This window comes from Microtus pennsylvanicus, chromosome 3, assembly GCF_037038515.1.
Source record: "Microtus pennsylvanicus isolate mMicPen1 chromosome 3, mMicPen1.hap1, whole genome shotgun sequence".
NCBI lineage: Eukaryota > Metazoa > Chordata > Mammalia > Rodentia > Cricetidae > Microtus > Microtus pennsylvanicus.
In genome coordinates, this window is record NC_134581.1 from 98,061,785 (window position 1) to 98,080,400 (window position 18,616).

General features: G+C 50.9%; 1 protein-coding gene across 3 annotated transcripts; it reads left to right on the forward strand.

Annotated features, from left to right (window-relative positions):
- Nucleotides 1–248: 248 nt before the first annotated feature.
- Znf653 (zinc finger protein 653) lies at nucleotides 249–17,733 on the forward strand. Of its 3 annotated transcripts, none has more exons than XM_075966537.1 (9): nucleotides 249–541; nucleotides 3,759–3,802; nucleotides 5,980–6,195; nucleotides 14,626–15,234; nucleotides 15,330–15,531; nucleotides 15,635–15,746; nucleotides 16,478–16,592; nucleotides 16,916–17,015; nucleotides 17,097–17,732. In XM_075966537.1, exons 1-9 carry the CDS (start codon nucleotides 249–251, stop codon nucleotides 17,272–17,274), a joined length of 1,869 nt encoding a protein of 622 aa, XP_075822652.1. In that variant the 3' UTR covers nucleotides 17,275–17,732. The 3 variants fall into 3 exon arrangements, with proteins under 3 accessions (XP_075822652.1, XP_075822653.1, XP_075822655.1); XM_075966538.1 differs by having other exon boundaries at nucleotides 15,354–15,531; XM_075966540.1 differs by lacking the exon at nucleotides 249–541 and adding an exon at nucleotides 586–1,016 and having other exon boundaries at nucleotides 17,097–17,733.
- The last annotated feature ends 883 nt before the right edge of the window (nucleotides 17,734–18,616 follow it).

Here is an 18,616-nt window from a genome sequence, read left to right on the forward strand (position 1 = left end):
AATTCAAGAGACAGCCAAGGATAACCTTGAGTTCCCGGAACGTACTGCCTTCACTTCCCAAGTAGCCCGGTAACTGGAGTGTGCCGTTTTTCCTGGCCGGCGCATGCGCAGCTCCGGCTAGCTGTCCCCCGTTTGGCGCCGCGGGCAGTGGAGAACCTGTGAGAAATCTCCCGGCGGCGCAGGCTAGGCGCGCCACTTCCGGTTGAGGCTCCTAACAACGGGGGAGGCCGGTAACCAGGGTGGGGGGGATGGCGGAGCGGGCTCCAGAGCCCGGGGCGGAGGCGGGGGCGGGGGCAGGCGGGGAGACGGCGGCAGAGGAGGGCGCGGCGGGTCGAAAGGCGCGGGGCCGACCGCGGCTCACAGAGTCGGACCGGGCCCGGAGGCGGCTCGAGTCCCGGAAGAAGTACGACGTGCGGCGCGTGTACCTGGGCGAGGCGCACGGTCCCTGGGTGGACCTGAGACGGCGCAGCGGCTGGAGCGACGCCAAACTCGCTGCCTACCTCATTTCGCTGGAGCGCGGCCAGCGTACCGGCCGCCACGGGTGAGGGGGCGCGGGCCCGGGAGAGGGAGGGAAGGAGGGAGAGGCGGGGAGAGCGCCGCCCCCGGAACTGGAGGCCCCGCCCCCGAGCCGCCTAGCAGGCCTCGGTCTCAGGCTCAGGTGACCCGGACCCCTCACGCGCCGCCTCCGGCCTGCTGACTATCCAATGCCAGCCTTTTCCCGCCCCTCTGCCCGCCTCCAGGAACTCTGACTGGCCCATCCTGGCCTCGGTTGGGGCGTCCCGCAGGTGTGAATTTGCAAAGGTGCCTGGCACTCTAGTTTTCTGTATGTGACTAGCTTGTATGTATGTATGTATGTGTGTATGTGTGTATGTGTGTGTGTGTGTGTGTGTGTGTGTGTGTGTGTGTGTGTGTGCATGTGCATGTATGTGCACCACCTGCGTGCCTGCTGTCTGCGGAGGTCAGAAGAGGGTGTTCGATCCCCTGGAACTGGAGTTACGGATGGTTGTGAACCACATGTAGGTGCTGGTAACCAAACCCGGTCCTCTGCAAGTGCAGAAAGGGGTCTTCACCACTGAGTCATCTCTCTAGCCAGCGCTCTGTTTCAACTCCCTTGTCGGGGCTACCTATAAAGTCAGCAGGAAGGGAAAGACTCCACCTGTCCTGCTCCTTCTGAACTCGAAGACTTGGCGAAGGACTCCGGTCCTCCCTGATGCCAGTTAACTCGGAGCTGAGTTGCTCCCCAGGAGCCAAGGGGCTTAGGGGTGCCATGACTTAATTAATTATTCATTTGTTGGTTAGTTTCTCGAGACAGGGTTTCTCAGTGTAGCCTTGGCCGACCTCGAACTCGCTTTGTAAACCAGGCTGGTCTCAGCATCCTGCGTACTGGGACTAAAGGCATGCACCAGGCTTGGCATAGGGTTCTTTTAAGATTTTATTTGTGTGTGTGTGTGTGTAGGCCCACAGGTGGAGATTAGAGAACAGCCACGTGGAACTGGTCCTCTCCTACCATGTGTGTTTTGCCACACTGTAAGTGTTCATATGTTGGTAAATTGACATGTACTGCTTGCCCATACTGAGAAACGGTCTCTGAAAGTATGTCCGCCTCCTCCCCCATATTTTAGAGCCAAGCATGTTTGTATCAGTGCCCTCCAACACCCTTTGTCTGGGGTAGGGTGGGCACTCTAACTCAGTGACAGAAAGAGAAGAAAACTGCAGAACAGCCCAAGAATAAAGATCCTGTGCCCTTAAGAACAGCAGAAGGCGGAGTGTTTCCAACAAGCTTACTACTGTTTGTTCCATAATGCAAAAATACCTGCAGTGGGAAAGAGGCTGAAGTTCAGCCGTGGAGAGAGAGCTCAACCTGGAACCCCAACTGACACCTCAGCTTCCCCAGCCAGCTGCTGCACGTTGTAAACGCCAGATCAGATGTTAGCTCTGTTTGGTCTGCACAGACAGTTCCAGGCAGCCAGGGCTACATCATGATACCCTGTCTCAAGTAAAATTACAGAGCTTAGAAAGGATCCAGCCACAGTGGGGATTCATGGTGCATCTTATTCTTCTCTTGTTGACCTCATCTGTCTGATTCTGGGGGCTGGAGAGGTAACTCAGTGCTTAAAGAGCACTTGTTGCTCTTGCAGAGGACCTGGGTTTGGTTCTAGGTTGTGGTTTGCAACCATCTGTAACTCCAGTTCCAAGGAATCCTTCTGATTTCCATGGGCAGCAGGCACATACATGGTACAAAGGCATAAATGCAGGCAAAAACTTATGCACGTGAAATAATAAAAACATTTTTTAAAAGTTAGCCAGGCATAGTGGCACATGCCTTTAATCCTAGCTCTTTGGAGGCCGACGCAGATGGAGCTCTCTGAGTTTGAGGCTAGCCCGGTCTACGTATTGAGTTCCAAGATAGCCAGGGCCACATAGAGGGAGACCTTGTTTCAAAAGGAAAAACAAAACAAAATAAAAATAATTGATTCTGTGGGGCAGTAATCAGCCAGGAGCAAGGGGTATATAACTCAGTGGTCAGTGATGGAGTACCTCATATGTGAAGAGCTCTGGATCCCACCCCCACCATGTGCAAGCATGCATGTTTGTAATCACAGCACTTCAGAGAAAGGCATTTGCTCCCAAGCCTAATGACCTTAGTTGATCCCCAGGACACATTAGCAGAAGAAAACTGACTCCTGCAAGCTGTCCTCTGCCCTCCATACATAATCACTATGACACATTCCCTACCTCTATAAATAAGTGTAACACAAATTATTACTATTACAATTATTTTGGTTTTTTGAGATAGGGTTTCTCTGCAGCTTTTGGAGCCTGGCCTGGAACACAAATTATTTTTAAGAATAAAACTCTTACATTGAAGCATGAGGAGTAAAGATAGGCCCTGGGATGCCAGGAAGAAGGAATTTACAATAATCCTCTTGCCTCTGCTTCTTGATTTCTGGGATTATAGGCATGAGCTGTCACATAGGGTTTATTTGATTCAGTGAAAGGAACCCTGGGCTCTGCATGCTAGGCATGTGCTCCAATATTTTTTTTCTATTATTTTTTTCTATATTTTACTTCTTCTTCTTTTTTTTTTTTTTTTTTTTTTTTTTTGCTTTTTCGAGACAGGGTTTCTCTGTGGCTTTGGAGCCTCTCCTGGAACTAGCTCTGTAGACCAGGCTGGTCTCGAACTCACAGAGATCCGCCTGCCTCTGCCTCCCGAGTGCTGGGATTAAAGGCGTGCGCCACCATCGCCCGGCTTATATTTTACTTCTTGAAACAGGGTTTCCCTATATGATGTAAGCTGGCCTTGACTTCTTGATATAATCCAGACTGGCCTCAAATTCATGATCCTCCCACATCTGCCTTCTGAGTGCTGGGGAGATGGGTGTGCACCCACACTTCTGACTAACATTATCAATTGATGGTTGGTGGAATTTGCGGATATAGGGACTGACTCTGAATACAAGCCATCTGCCCCATGGGGTAGGAGTCAAGGAACTCTCTTAGCATTCTTCCCAGTCTCTATGTCCCATCTGCCTGGGACCTTCTGAGGGCTAGTGTTCTCTGAGCTAAGTAATCGTAAGAGGCCTCCATTCAGGGCTGCTGCCAGTGGCGGGTACCCAAACCAAGGACTGCTGGAAAGGGAACAGGACAGCAGTTCAGATTCCATCCCAGAGCAGATGAACTGCTGTCATTTTCTACCAGCTCAGGACTTGGGCCCAGCTTGGCCCCAAATTCACCCTCACCGCCTCTCTGTGTTGCAGGAAGCCTTGGGAGCAAGTCCCCAAAAAGCCAAAACGGAAGAAAAGTAAGTGGAGCTGCAGCATGGGGAGGGGTGGAAGCACGTGCAGTGCATAGCCTAGAAGCAACCCAGTTACCATCCCTTTGCTGCGTGGTTGGAAGGTGGAAGAGCCAGTCCCTGCCCCACATGCTAGAGGCAGAGTGTGTTGTGTGCCAGGTGGGCTGAATCTAAAGAGGTCCCACCTAGCAGGACCTCAGTGCCTTACCAAATCATTAGGCTGAGGGTCTCCATGGCATTCAGCTGGGTGATTAAGAGAACCACCTGGTGGCAATGAGCCCTGCTCTGCCTCTTTTTTGATACATGGGTCTCAGTGGAGCTCAGGCTCATTCTATAGCAGAGGGTGGTCTTTATCCCACAGTGCTAGGCTGACAGGTATGTGCCACAAGTCCAGTTCATGTGCTCTTAGTGATGGAACCCATGGCTGTGTGCTCACTGAGTAGGTTCTCTACAACTAAGTCATATCCCCAGCTTCCAATTAAAAAAAAAAACACGTTTTTATTCTTTTATTTGTGTGCGTGCACACGTACATAAACATCACAGGTGTGAAGTCAGAACTACTTGTGGAAATTGGTTCTTGCTTTCTACCACATAGGTCCTGAGTATCTAACTCAGGTGGGTCAGGCTGGTAGCCAGCTACTTACCACTGAACTATCTTGGTGGCATACTTTTTTTTTTTTTGGCTTGTTTTACTGTGCAACCCAGGCTAGCCTCAAAACTCAAAATCCCTGTCTGATGGGATTACAGGCATGCCTAACCATTCCCACTCACAGCTTTGGCACATGAGTTCTTGGAGGCAGAGGCAAGTAACCATCTTTACTGTGCAACCCCAAAGGGTTAGGTAGTGCCAGGCTGGAAGTGGAGCAGCTGTTGAAGTTCCATGTCACTGATGTGGTTCTCATGAGGATGGAGACCCTGGGCATACTCCCTCAGCCCAAATACTTCTCCTTCCCAGCTCTACAGGTGTAGGACAGCCCTACCCCATCACACTCATAGGCCCTAGTGTTCCTCTGTGCCCTTGTGGCTTCTTTACCCCTTCTGCCTCTGTGGCAGTCTCCAAAGGTGGAATCCTGGTTCTCCCCTGGCCACTCACTTAGAGCTGCCCAGCCAGATTGTGACAAAGCCTAGATCCTAACACAGGCTGTTTGGCTCTGCCATTCCCGCCCTCCAGCACCCTCACCATGTCTGATGAGTTCTTGCGCTTGCCAGCAATACTGATGGTGTGGAATGACAGCCTTTGTGGAGCTGTCATTCTAGTGGGGGAGACAAACAGGAGGTATCTGAATAGACAGCCACAGGCAGCTTCTTGGTGCTGTCATGAACAGACCAAAGTTGGCTAGCATGACTCCGAAGAGCGTGGCTTCTTAGAGGAGGGCATCTGTGGGTGATCTCTGGGTGGAGGCACTGAGTGAGGCTGTCATCTGGAGGATGTGCAAGGGCCGAGGCAGGACCTTACCTAGCTCATTTAAAGGACAGCTAGGAGGCCATGTGGCTGGAAGGGGTGAAGAGGAGTATGGGACCTGACAATAGTATATGGTCTTGCTGGCCACCTTGGCACTTGCTTTTCTCTTTCCCCTTTTGAGGTGGTGGCCAGTGGATTTTGAGCTGAGAGGGGATATGCCCTGCTCTCCTGGCACCCCCTTGTGGCTGTAGATGTTAGCATGCTGATACCAGGGAGAACTCCTAGGACTGTGTGGCTCTAGCCCAGAGGTATTGATGAAGATTTTTATTAAGAAGCAGCTGGGTATGGTGGCACACATCTTGAATCCCCCAAAAAACCAGCTAATGATGGGGGGGCATCAAGCTAAAAGCTGAGCAGTGGCGCATACCTTTAATCCCAGCACTGGGGAGACAGAAGCAGGCAGATCTCTCTGAGTTCAAAGCTATCTTGGGCTACATATGAGCCCCCCCCCTTTTTTTTTAAAGGAAAAGAAAACAGCTAACAATTATTTTGCCTCTAGTATGTGCCAGTCCCCATAATCTATATGACTTCACTCAGCCATGGACAGTACCTGGCTACCTCTGGATCCTAGTTTTCTCTAGGTTGTGTTACCTCTCCTATCCTCAGTTCCATCTCCTGCTAAGTGGGAGTGGGATTCAAGAGGCTGTCTCAGACTGTGGGAACTGTGGGCTCCAGGGGGAGTGAAGCGCCTGTCCTCATGTCCACCTGGATCCTGTGTCCACAGGGCGGAGGCGCAACGTGAACTGCCTGAAGAACGTGGTGATCTGGTATGAGGACCACAAACACCGATGCCCATATGAGCCGCACCTGGCTGAGCTTGACCCTACCTTTGGCCTTTACACAACGGCTGTGTGGCAATGTGAAGCTGGCCACCGCTACTTCCAGGACCTGCACTCTCCACTCAAGCCCTTAAGTGACTCAGAGCCTGACAGTGACAAAGGTGGGTCTTCAGGGCACGGGCATCGGGGATAGCAGGCATGGGGCCTCAGCACTCTTCCCAGGTGGACCAGCCTGGACTGCCCTCAGCCTCAGGGAGCTGTCAGAACTATATCAGCCAGGATGTAGCCTGGCCAAGCCCTGTGCAGACTTGCAGCCTTTGAGTCCCTGCCAAGCTGAGCAGAATGCTGTCCTCCTGTGCACTAACAGCCTTTTCATTTCTTCCAGCTTTCTCAGCTCCCTTTCCCTGTCTCGCCCTTCTCACTTCCTTTGTTCTCATCAGCTGAATTACTGATTTTGGTTTCCTTTTAAATATTTTATGCATTTTTTCATTTGTTTTTGGCTGGCCTGGAACTTGCTATTTTAGACCATGCTGACTTTGAACTCACACTAATCTGCCTGCCTCTGCCTCCCGAGTGCTGGAATTAAGGTGTGCACCATCACATTCAATCCTGTTTTGTTTTTTTAAGTCAGGGTCTTTCTTTAGAGCCCAGGCTAGTCTTGAGTTTTGGACAACCCTTCTACCTCGGCGAACCAAGTACTGGGATTACAGATGTGCACGCAAAACCTGACCTCTCAGTAGTATATTCTAAGCAGGTGTCTGCCACTTGGTCATGCCCTTAGCTCCTCACTGAAAGATTCTAAGTACATGTTCTTCAGCTGAGCCACACCTCCTCGGCCCCCACTCCCTTTTTTTTAGCCCTTAAAGTTTGTTTTTTTTTATAAACTTTTTGTTTATGTATATTGTTATTTTGCTTGTGTATGTCTATGCATCGCAGTGCCTTTAAAGGCCAGAAGTGGTGTTGTATTCCCTGGTCCTCTAGAAGAGCAATCAGTACTCTTAACCTCTGAGGCATCTCTCCAGCCCCTTTCAGCCCTCATTTTAGTTTTGAGATAAGGTTTCATCAAGTTCCCCAAGCTGGCTTTGAACTCTCTGTAGCTCTAGTAAACCTTGAATTTGAACTTGAAATCCTCTTGCCTCAGCATCCCAAGTAGTTAGGATTACTGCCTGGGCCACACTCAAGCTTCTTTCCTGCCTTTGATCTTCTGTTTTCCACTGTCGTCCCTCCTGTTCCCCACCCCACCCAGGCCTGTCACATTTACTGTCCCCTCTCTCTCCTGTCGCACACAAGTCACATTGGGCTAGCTGCCCACTGAGTCTGAGAGGGACTCCAGGAAGGCCTGAGTTCATCCTGGTGTGGGCAGTGAGGATGCTGCATGCTAACTACCTCAGGACTTGGCATGACTGACAAGGCCTATAGGGCCAGTTGCCAAGTGCTGTGGCAGGCCTGAGGGTGGGGTCAGTCATCAGAGCTAAGTCTGTGCTGGCAGGCATCACCAAGCAGGTGGCATCCCAGCTGGCTGAAGGGAAGCCGAGATGAGAAGTACTCCTGGTGGGCCTCCCACCCACGGCCACCCCTCTGGGCCTTGGCCAGTCTCCAGAGGGCAGGAGTCTTAGTTAGGGTTTCTTTCGCTGTGAAGAGACACCATGACCACAGCAACTCTTACAAAGGAAAACATTTAATTGGGGTGGCTTACAGTTCAGAGGTTTTAGTCCATTATCATGGTGAGACATGGTGTTGTGCAGGCATATATGTTGCTGAAGAAGGAGCTAAGAGTTCTACATCTTAATCCAAAGGCAGCAGGAAATGAACTGAGACACTGGGCATGGCTTGAGCATATATGAGACTTCAAAGCCCACCCCCATAGTAACACACTTCCTCCAACAAGGTCATGTCTACTCCGACAAAGCCACACCTCCTAATAGTGCTACTCCCTATGAGCTTATGGGGGCCCAATGACATTCAAACTAACAGAGCAGGTATCCTGTGCTTTTTGTTTAGCACCCTGTCCTCTTCAGCCTGCTACTTCTCCCTCAGTGTGCCCCACAGGAGGCCCTGCCCTGGGCCATCTGACTTCTCCCCACAGCCCTGTCATTTGTCCTGCTGTAGGAGGATTGGGACTCATCTATCTGGTACTTCTTAGGCTATGATGCTGTCATCCCAGGCCAACACTGACCTCTATAATTGGGCTTTTGGGAGTGAGCCCTGTGATTCATTAGCTGTGTCTGCCCAGGCAGTGGTAAGGAGGTAGCTTTGCTCCTGTTCTGGTTTTGTCCCCAAGCGCCTCTCCCTACCTTGGCCCATGCCTGGGGTGATCTTGCCACCTCTCAAGAGTCAGACTGGGAACCTTCTGCTGGTCTGTGAAGTCCAGACACAAACAGATGTTTGTTGTGTTGGTGCTTGGAGTGGAGTCCAGAGCCTACAGGTGATAGGCAAACATTCTCCCCTGAGCTTTTTTGGAGCCAGGGATGGAGTACCAGGTTGCCCATGCTGACCTTGAATTCATTTTATAATGCCAGTAGGCCTTGAACTAGTGATCTTTCTGCCTCAGTCTCCTGAGTAACTGGGGGCTGAGGTGTTATAAGTGGCAGAAAGGCCTGTTCCTCTTCCCAGCCACCCTGTGGCATCCAATCAAGATGGTCTCCATGCCTGTGTGAGTCAGCTCTCTGTCACTATACTGAATGCCCAGAACAACCCACTTAGGACAAGAAAGGCTTGCCTAGGTCTCAGAGACTCTGGTGCCGTTGGAACCTGATGCTTAGGGACAGCAACAGTGGGGCTGCCTGCAGGAAAGTGCCAGACATCACAGCTTCTGCCAGAGAAAACTGGAGTGGGCTAAGGCCCCACAGTTTCCTTAAAGACCCACCTGTGGCCTGAGTCCTCAGGCTCAGCCTGCCTGTTAAAGGCTTCCCCACCTTCTAATGGTGCCGTTTTTGGAACCATATCTTTAAAACAGGAGCCTTTGGGGAACACTTAGACAAGCCATAGCTATACCCCAAGGGTCACTAAGAAGCTAAAAGCAAAACTCATCTACTCGTTTGGTCTGTTTTCATAGTTAATAGCCCCAGTGCCAGTTGAGCTGGCCCCAGAGTGATTCTGGGGCCCAGAGTGGTGCTGTAAAGGCAGGCCCTTTACACAACTGCCAGCAGGTACTGATCCAGGCTCTGGAGCCGCAGAACTAATGGTCCCCGATGGCATGGCCAGTTGTGTTTTGAGCATAATAACATAAGTTCCAGACACTCATGGCTCCATTCCCTTCAGTCTTTGTGTGTGGAGTTTAGTAACAAATACATGACTGAAATATTGGGCCTTGGCTTACTAGTGGCCTTCTGGGAGTGGAAGGAGTGCTCTGCCCAAGGGCCTCCTTTGTGTGCACATGCGTGTGCACATAGAGTGCAGGCGCTCAAGGAGGCCAGAAGCCTTTGATCCCCTGGAGCTAGAGTTGCAGGTAGTGAGCTTCCTAACGTGGGTGTTGGGACTGAATGTCTGCAATAGCAGTGTGTGCTTTTAACTACTGAGCCCTATCTCTGGCCCTTTGTGGTATTTCAGTTCTAGAGCAGAAGCAGATGATAAATAACATAAGCAAGTACATCAGATATTCTGGAGAGGGGGATTGTTTGAGACAGGTGATCAGGATGCCTCCCTGGGAAAGCTGATGAGCTGACACACACCAAACCTGAGGACTCAGGTTCTTTTTGTCCTGTGGCTCTAGCCTCCTCCTGGGCCTGCCAGGATGGATGAGAGGGTCAGAAAGGTGGAAGGTTAGCCCAAGGGAAAACATATTGGCTGCTCTGTTGGCTGGAACCAGAGCTGGGCTGTGTCTACCTGTTGCAGGGCATGGGAGATGCAGACCAGCAGGGTATGTGTGTGCACAGGAGGAAGCGCTGGCCTGTCTCTTTGGCAGGAAGTGATGAGCAGGTTCTTAGGAGCTGGGGAACCAAGCTCTATTGCAGGGATGCCGAGGCCATGACCAGCCTCTGTAGGGATTGAAGAGAGGCAGTTGGGCTGTGGGTGGATGGATTTTGGATGTAGCCCCAACAGGTTTTACTGACAGATTGGAAGTGGGTCTGAGAGAAGGTCAAGTATAGCCCCAGGACATTGGCTTGAGCTACAGGAAGGGTAGAGCTGCCACCCTGTGAGACTGGGCCACCTGTGAGCAGCACAGGCTTTGCTGGAAGAAAATCTAGTGAGGAGGATCCCAGTGTCACCGAATGGATTCTGAGATGGGAGCAACAGAGAATGCAGTAGGGAAGCCCAGCTCCCCATGAATACCTAGAGTCACCAGGCCACTGGTGTAGCCTATGGTGTCAGAGAAACAGATACAGTTGAAGGGTAGGGAGGTGGTAGCTGGTCAAGTGCTTGCTATGCAAGCATGAGAACATGGAATCAATTCCCAGCACATGCATCTAAAAAACAGGTGTCATGGTATACCCTGTAATCCCCAGCAGTGGGGAGACCTGACAGGAACTCCCTGGGGCTCACTGACCAGCCAGTTTAACCAAAATGGTGAACTTTAAATTGAAGGAGAGACTCTATCTCCAAAAATAAATTGAGCCAAACATAATGGCACACGTCTCAGCACTCGAGAGGCAATGGCAGGTGGATCTCTGTGAGTTCAAGACTAGCCTGGTCTACATAGTAAGTTCTGGGCCAGCCAGTACTACATACTGAGACTCTTGATTCAAAATATACAGTAAAAATAAACGAATAAGGGAGGTAGAGAGTGATTGAGGAAGGTGCCAAAATTGGCTTTTGACCTCTGCATATATCTGTACACATGTGCACACATATGCAGACACATAAAATATATACACACATACAGTAGATACAGCCTATATTCTGTGCCCATGTGTTTTATACTCAATGCTTCTGTCTGCATACAGAGTCAGCCAACTGAACATAGGGGCAAGGTCAGCATGTGTGAGTTCATTTCCAACACAACACAGTATGGGCCTCTTTTTGATTCCTTTTCCTTTTTTCTTCTGGTTTTTTTTTTTTTTTTGTCTATTTGCTTCTGAAGCAATACAGTATAGAAAGAGTTGTTTGTATTGTGTCAGGTATTACAAATTATTTAAGGCAAAAGAAGTGTGCATAAGTTTTATGAAGGTTTGCATTTTATTATTTAATTTTTATTACATTTATTTGTTGGGAGGACTGTGTATGGTGTGCCACCAATGTCGATGCCAGTGAATATCAGAGGACAACTTAGTAGGGGTTGGTGCTTACCCTTCCACCATGGGGTCCTAGGGGTCAAACTTAGATCCTCAGTTCTGGCTGCAAGTGATATTTACCAACTGAGCCATCTCTGTAGCCCCCAGATACTGTATTTTATACACAGGCTTTTAGTTTCTGAGAATGTTGATGTCAGCTTGGAGTTTTAGAACCAATAATTGCCCCTGAACAAACTTCCAGATTCTTTAGAATTTCCTGAATGGAGAAAGTTTTTTTTTTGTTGTTGTTGTTTATAAACTAGTCACACAATGAGTAATTGCCTAATTATTTTTACTTTATCAGTGTGCATGTGTGTGTGCTCACCTGCGTGTATGTACACGTGCCAGAGAGGGCATCAGATCTCCTAGGGCTGTTGAGAGCTCCCTGGGAATAGAACATGAGTCCTTTGGAAGAACAGCAAGTGCTCTTTAACCTTAAGCTGGGCCATTTTTACAGCCCTGATAGTGTTTTCTGTAATTCATATGGAGTCACTTTAAGGAGCTATTTGGAATACCCCTAAATCCATCCTAGTTAGGTGATTCTGGGCTGCAAACAGAAGTTTCTGTCCCACCAGCTCCCACAGCCATTCAGTCCCAAAGAAACACACAGAGGCTTCTATTAATTATAATCTGTTTGGCCTATTAGTTTAGGCTTATTAACTAGTTTTTACAACTTAAATTAACCCATAATTCTTGTCTGTGTTTAGCCACAGGGTTTGGTACCTTTTATCAGTGAGACATTCTCACCTTGTTTCCTCTGCATCTGGCTGGTGGCTGCATCTCTGTCTTTTCTCTTCCTCAAATTCTCTTAGTCTGGTTTCCTTGCCTATATTTCCTGCATGGCTATTGGCCAATCAGCATTTCATTAAACCAGTGTGAGTGACAAATCTTGACAGTGTACAAGAACATTATCCCACAGCACTGGGCACCACAACTACATAGCAGCTGGGTAGGGGGACTAGCCATCTACAAGACCAAACACAGGAGGAGAGGGAAGATGTAAGCTTAACACCCTCCCATCAGGGAGCAGCTAAACATTTGGTCATGAGAGCTCTTCTGAGGCTGGGGAGATGGCTTAATCAGTAAAATACTTGCTGTTCAAATGTGAAGACATGAATTTGGGGCCCCAGCACCTGCAGAACAGCTGAGTGCCAGCCAGTGAGATGGCCCCGCAGGTAAAGGTGTTTGTTGCCAAGCCAGATGATCTGAGTTCTGTCTTTGGGACCTACATGGTAGAAGGAAAGAGCTAACTCGTGCAAGTAATCCTCTGGCCTCCATACATGGACACCATGGTGCCCCTACCTGCAAATAAGTAAATGTGAGAAATACAAAATAGTAAGGGAGAGAGATTGAGGGAGACAACAGATGTCCACCTCTGGCCTCCACCCATGCACACCCAGGCTCGTGAGTAGTGAGCGGAGAGCTCTGGTGGGGTGGGCTTGATGGCGCTGAGAAGGAGGCACACTCAGAAGGTGTAGAAGCTGAAATCTGTCACCAGGAACCAGTACTGTGACTCCAGTGTTGACTTCTGACTATTGATAAATTACAACTTCATGATAAAGTTGTGATCGTTAGCAGACCAAAGGGAGAACTTTCTAAAGTTCCATAAGTCATCCCAGCAAGTCATGGCACCTGAGAATGGCATCATGGGAATCCTAGCTGATACCTCAGACACACAGGGTGGACCAGGATTTTCCATGGGCATCAGAAGTGGACAGAGCCTTGTGACAGAGCCCTTGACTTAATAAATTAGAAGCTTACTCCAGATAGGTTGTTTCTGAATCCTATGGAATTGAGATGATAGCATTTTACATGAATCAAATTAGTGTGAGAATCAGTGCTAATGCTGGGTGTGGTGGTGCACGCCTTTGATCCCTGCACTTTAGAAACAGGCAGCCCCTGTTTGAGGCCCCGCCTGGTCTACTATATATCCCAGCCAGGGACACATAGTGAGACCCTATCTCAAAACAACAAAAAAACAAGCCAGAGAGGCCAGGGAAGAGCAATGTGAGAGCCTCGAAAAGAGACTAGTGGTTGAGTATAGCTAGCCAAGTCAGGTATACAGGGACCTAGAAGGGACCACTGGCTTTGGACCTCGAAATCACAGTTCCTAATTCCTGGTCATACATAGATTCCAGCTGCTGCTTCTGCCGCCACCACCAACTGCACCACCCCCATGTGTGTATGTTTTCACGTGTGTGTGTGTGTGTGTGTAGGCCAGTGGATTACCTTGGGTGCCATCCTCAAAATTGTCATCTCCCTCCTTTGAAACAGGCTTCCTCACTGACCTGAAGCTCACTATTTAGTCTAGACTGTCTGATCAGTGAACCCCAGGGGTCCTTGTATCTCTGCCTCACCAGTGCCAGTGCTGGGGGTGGAGCACTGGGAACGTGAGGCCGTGGAGCACATGTGGAGGTCAGAGGACAACTTTGTGGAGTTGACTTTCTCTTTCCACCTATATATGGTGCCTTAGTTACTGTTTTGTTGCCACGATAAAACACCAGGACCAAAAGAAAGAATTTATTATTCTGGCTTGTGGTTCCAGAGGAGTGAGAGTCCGTCTGGTGGTAAAGCATGGCAGCGAGCAGGAAGCTAACTGCAAACGCAAGCAGAGAGCAAATGAAAAGAGATTAGGCTGTGTAACCTCAGGTCCTACCCCTACTGATGTGCTTCTTTCAGCAAGGCTACACACTTAAACTTCCCCAAACAGTACCAGCAACTGGGGATCAAGTGTTCAAATGCCTGAGCCTATGGGAACTTTTATCATTCAGATCACCATATATGGGTTCTATGAACCAAACTTAGGTAACCAGTCTTGCATGGCAAGTACCTTTATCCACTAAACCATCTCACCAGTCTGCACACAGAAATCTAAAGACTTATTTTTATGTGTATGAGTGTTTAGCCTGCATGAATATAAATATACTACATGTGTGCAGTACTCATGGAGGCCAGGAGAGAGTGTCAGACCCCCTTCAACTGGTGTTACAGGCTGGATTGAGCCACCACATGGGTGCTAGGAACTGAACCTGGTCCTCTCTAAGAGCAGCAAGTACTCTTTTTTTTTTTTTAATTTATTTATTTTATATATATACTCACCAGGAGATGGCGCCAGATCTCTTTACAGATGGTTGTGAGCCTCCATGTGGTTGCTGGGAATTGAACTCAGGACCTCTGGAAGAGCAGCCAGTGCTCTTAACCTCTGAGCCATCTCTCCAGCCCCCGCAGCAAGTACTCTTAAGCACTGAGCCATCTTCCTAGCTGCCATACATGGTATCTGACCTGGATTCTGGGATGGAACTCAGGCCCTTGTACTTGTAAAACAAGCACTTCGGTGTGAGCCGTCTCCCAGCTAATAACCGTCCCCTTTTGTCTCTGCAGTGGGCAATGGACTGGTGGCTGGCAGCTCTGACTCATCCAGCTCTAGCTCCAGCTCTGACTCGGATGAGCCTCCTGATGCCCAACTGGCCAAAGCCTCGGCTGCTGCTGCAGCCACCCCTGCCAGCCCTACAGGCAACAGTGGACTGATCACTCAGGAAGGAGTTCACATCCCCTTTGATGTCCACCATGTGGAGAGCCTGGCTGAGCAGGGCACCCCTCTGTGCCAAAACCCTGCAGGAAGTGGGCCCGAGGCCCTGGAGACGGTGGTGTGTGTGCCAGTGCCCATGCAAATGGGCGCTGGCCCCAGTACCCTCTTTGAGAACATGCCCCAGGAGGCACTGGGTGAGGTGGTGGCCAGCTGCCCAGTGTCAGGCATGGTGCCTGGCTCCCAGGTGATCATCATTGCTGGTCCTGGTTATGACACCCTTACAGCCGAGGGCATCCACCTCAATGTGGCTACTGGCAGTGGCACTCCCAGCAGTGGCCTGGGTGAGGAGGTACCCTGTGCCATGATGGAAGGTGTGGCAGCCTATACACAAACGGAGCCTGAGGGCACCCAGCACAGCACCGTGGACACCACCTCCATAGCCAGCATCGAGACCAAGAAAGGTCTGGAGTGCCACTGTGGCCTCTGGCAGGGGTTGGGAGGGGTGGCAGAGGGGAAGGAGCTCAAAGTGAGCTCCTTGACAGCCTTATCCCCACAGACACCACCCCGTGTCACCCCGTAGAGAAGGAGGACCTGTGTATGCTCAAGGAGGAGAAAGAGGATTCGGTGGCCCCAGAGCTGACAGAGCTGGCAACTACCATGGCCGAGAATAGAGAAGCGGAAGCAGATGTGGATGGAGAGGAACTGGACAGCAGTGACATGTCAGCTATCATCTACGAGATTCCCAAGGAGCCCGAGAAGTGGGTGCTAGGATGGATGGGTGGGACCAAGGGTAAGGAACAGCTACAGACTTATAGCCTACTGGGACTGACACCCTGATGCTACAGGCTCCTTCCTCTCCAGGAGACGGCGGAGCAAGCGGTCACGGGTGATGGATGCTGATGGCCTGCTGGAGATGTTCCACTGTCCTTATGAGGGCTGCAGCCAGGTGTATGTGGCTCTCAGCAGCTTCCAGGTGAGGCCACCCCCAGGCAGGTCTGGGTCATGTGGCTGCATGTGGCTCTATTGGGTGTCAGTGGCACAGGGCCTGTGTCCGGGAACCCATTTCGTCCCGGCTGGCCTTGCTGGACATCTGGCTTTCTCAGCCCTCTCTCTCTCTGCAGGCATCAGACACAGCTGCCTGGTCTTACCAGCACCCCAGACCACCCTCTTAGTCTTCCATAGGAAGACCACCGAAGTCCCAGGGGTCAGCCATACATGGGAGCCCCAGATCCTAGTACAACTAGAACTCTTCCTGTAGTTTACCTTCACAATGTGGATGATATACCCCGGGGGCAAACAAGGGTTTCCTCAGCTCTCCACACTGAAGGCAGCACCAGTAGACTGTTGAATTTTCTGAGCATGTGTTAAGCTCCCAGGCTGTTTTCATGGGTAAAGAATGAGATAACAGAATCAAGTTCCCCAGGGCAGTGCAGTATGTGAGGCATCCATCAGCCATTGTGCCTCTGGAGCCTCAGTTTCCTCCATTAGCAGCAGGAGCCTGCCAAGGTTAACTGGAGCCCAGAACTGGGATTGATAAAGCTGCTCTTTGACTCCCGCGCTCCTGTCCAAGCTGGATACTGGAATGCCTTTTCTACCTTCAAGTCTAGGCTGACTGTGGCTGATGTCCCAGCCACCTGCATGTCTTCCCACTTTAATAGCCCCCAGATGGGCCCATGGTACCACTCCTGCCCTTCTCACCCCTAGAACCACGTCAACTTGGTGCACCGAAAAGGGAAGACCAAAGTGTGCCCTCACCCTGGCTGTGGCAAGAAGTTTTATTTATCCAACCACCTGCGGCGCCATATGATCATCCATTCAGGTCAGGCCCTGCCAGCTGGCACCCATAGGCCAGGTGTAGTGCACATGTATAAATCCCAGCGTTCAGGAGGCCTGGGCTGCACGGTGAAACCCCACATCCTTCCCTATACCCGGTACTGTTTTCATGTGCAGTAGCCCCAAGTCCCAACTCGTGTCACATGGGAGCTCATCTTAGCAGTTGACACCCTGTGTCAGGAACTGCAGTCCTCTTACCTGTTGTGACGCCAACGGACACCATTCTCAGGGTTGTGGGATGGGGTAGGGAAGCTTGCTCCTTGCAGTCACCTCTACTGGGCAATTTCCTGAGGCTGTTGCCACCCCTAGGCATCCGAGAGTTCACTTGTGAGACCTGCGGCAAGTCTTTCAAGAGGAAGAACCATCTGGAGGTGCACCGGCGCACGCACACAGGAGAGACGCCCCTGCAGTGAGTGTTGGGGTGCTAGGGAGGGAGGGACCTGATCGGGTCGCAGGGGAGTCTCAGGTGACCCGCCCCTGGACCACTCAGGTGCGAGATTTGCGGGTACCAGTGCAGGCAGCGTGCATCGCTCAACTGGCACATGAAGAAGCACACGGCAGAGGTGCAGTACAACTTCACTTGCGAGCGCTGCGGGAAGCGCTTCGAGAAGCTGGACAGTGTCAAGTTTCACACGCTCAAAAGCCACCCGGACCACAAGCCTACCTGACCTGCCTGCTCCCACGGACCTCAGCCTCTATTTATTTGTACTCTTGGACATCATGCCCAGACCTGTCAGAGCCCAAGACAGCCACTGGGGCTGCCCCAACCGCAGGCCGGAAGGAGGTGTTCCCCATTCCCCCTGGGCAGGTGCCCCGCCCTGTCCCTTCACGTCCCTCCCATGGAGCTGGCACCTGGGACAACACTGCCGAACTGTGTCAAGAACACAGAATGAGATTAAAGTGAAAAAGGAGATGCCCTTCCCCTAGGTCTGAATAATTGTGGGGGTTGGGCACACCTTTGTGACCAATTAACCTGCTCTCCTGACCCAAGACTAGGTTGGGGGTGGCTGCCCTTGGATAGCACACAGGAACCTTTCCTGTTAGCCTCTGCTCCCACAGAGTGGGTGTGGGGTACCAGAATCCTGATGTCCACACCTCTCATGTCTCAGAATGTTGGTTTCTGGCCCAGAGGACTGTGGGAGGAGCTAAATTGTTTTTTTTTTTTTTTTTTTTTTTTTTTTTTTTTTTTTTGCTTTTTCGAGACAGGGTTTCTCTGTGGTTTTGGAGCCTGTAAATTGTTGAACACACATTTGGGAACACCCAAATGAGACTTCTACACTGTAGACAAACACTGGACAGAAAATGGAGTGATGGGTTGGGTTAGCGGAGTAGGAGGGACTTCCCTGAGGAAGTGTCTTTTGCTCTTGTGCCAGAGTAACAGAGAATCAATCCCAGTATGGGAGGATGGCTAGATGTGTTCCTGGAACAGGACCTGGCCCCATTGCGAGCTGGGAGATTCGTGGGGAAGGAGGAGCCACCACCAGGTGGTGCATGAGCCTACGGACCCGGGGTGGTTGCTGTCACGTGACCCAAGGGAACACAGCCGCGAGCTCTGACACGTGCCCCTGGGAGCCTTGCAGTGCCACGCGTAGATTGGTCCCCATGGGGTGACAACACGACTCAATTCCCGCTTGGGACTCGGGTCTGCATTAGCGTGGTGCAGAACTGAGGGGCTGGTCTAAGCGCTCTAAGAGCCCCTTCTCTTACTCGCTCAATAGGAGCAGGCGGTTTCCATGGGAACCGCGGTGCGGCCTTTGCCCCAGGAAGTAGCCTGGCAGCAGAGAAACTCCCAGCCGAAGGGAGCGCGGGGGTGGAGGGCATCATTTGTGGTGGTGGGTCCTGCATCGGCAGCCGAGTTGCTCCACAAACCCCAGAGGAGCCACTTGGGAACCTGCTCTGCCACCGCCCCTTCTGTGTGGGTCACTCTGATTGGCCCGCTCTCTTCCTGCGCGGCAGCACCTTCATCGTATGTTCTCTCATTGGCTCAATCTCCAGGGCATCTTGCAATTG

What these genes read in the sequence shown, in the direction of transcription:
- Znf653 (XM_075966537.1), top strand. Translation starts at nt 249, where the DNA reads ATGGCGGAGCGGGCTCCAGAGCCCGGGGCGGAGGCGGGGGCGGGGGCA. An exon ending in CAGCATCGAGACCAAGAAAG is followed by an intron (nt 15,235 to 15,329) that starts GTCTGGAGTGCC and finishes TTATCCCCACAG; the next exon opens with ACACCACCCCGTGTCACCCC. An exon ending in ACAGGAGAGACGCCCCTGCA is followed by an intron (nt 17,016 to 17,096) that starts GTGAGTGTTGGG and finishes TGGACCACTCAG; the next exon opens with GTGCGAGATTTGCGGGTACC.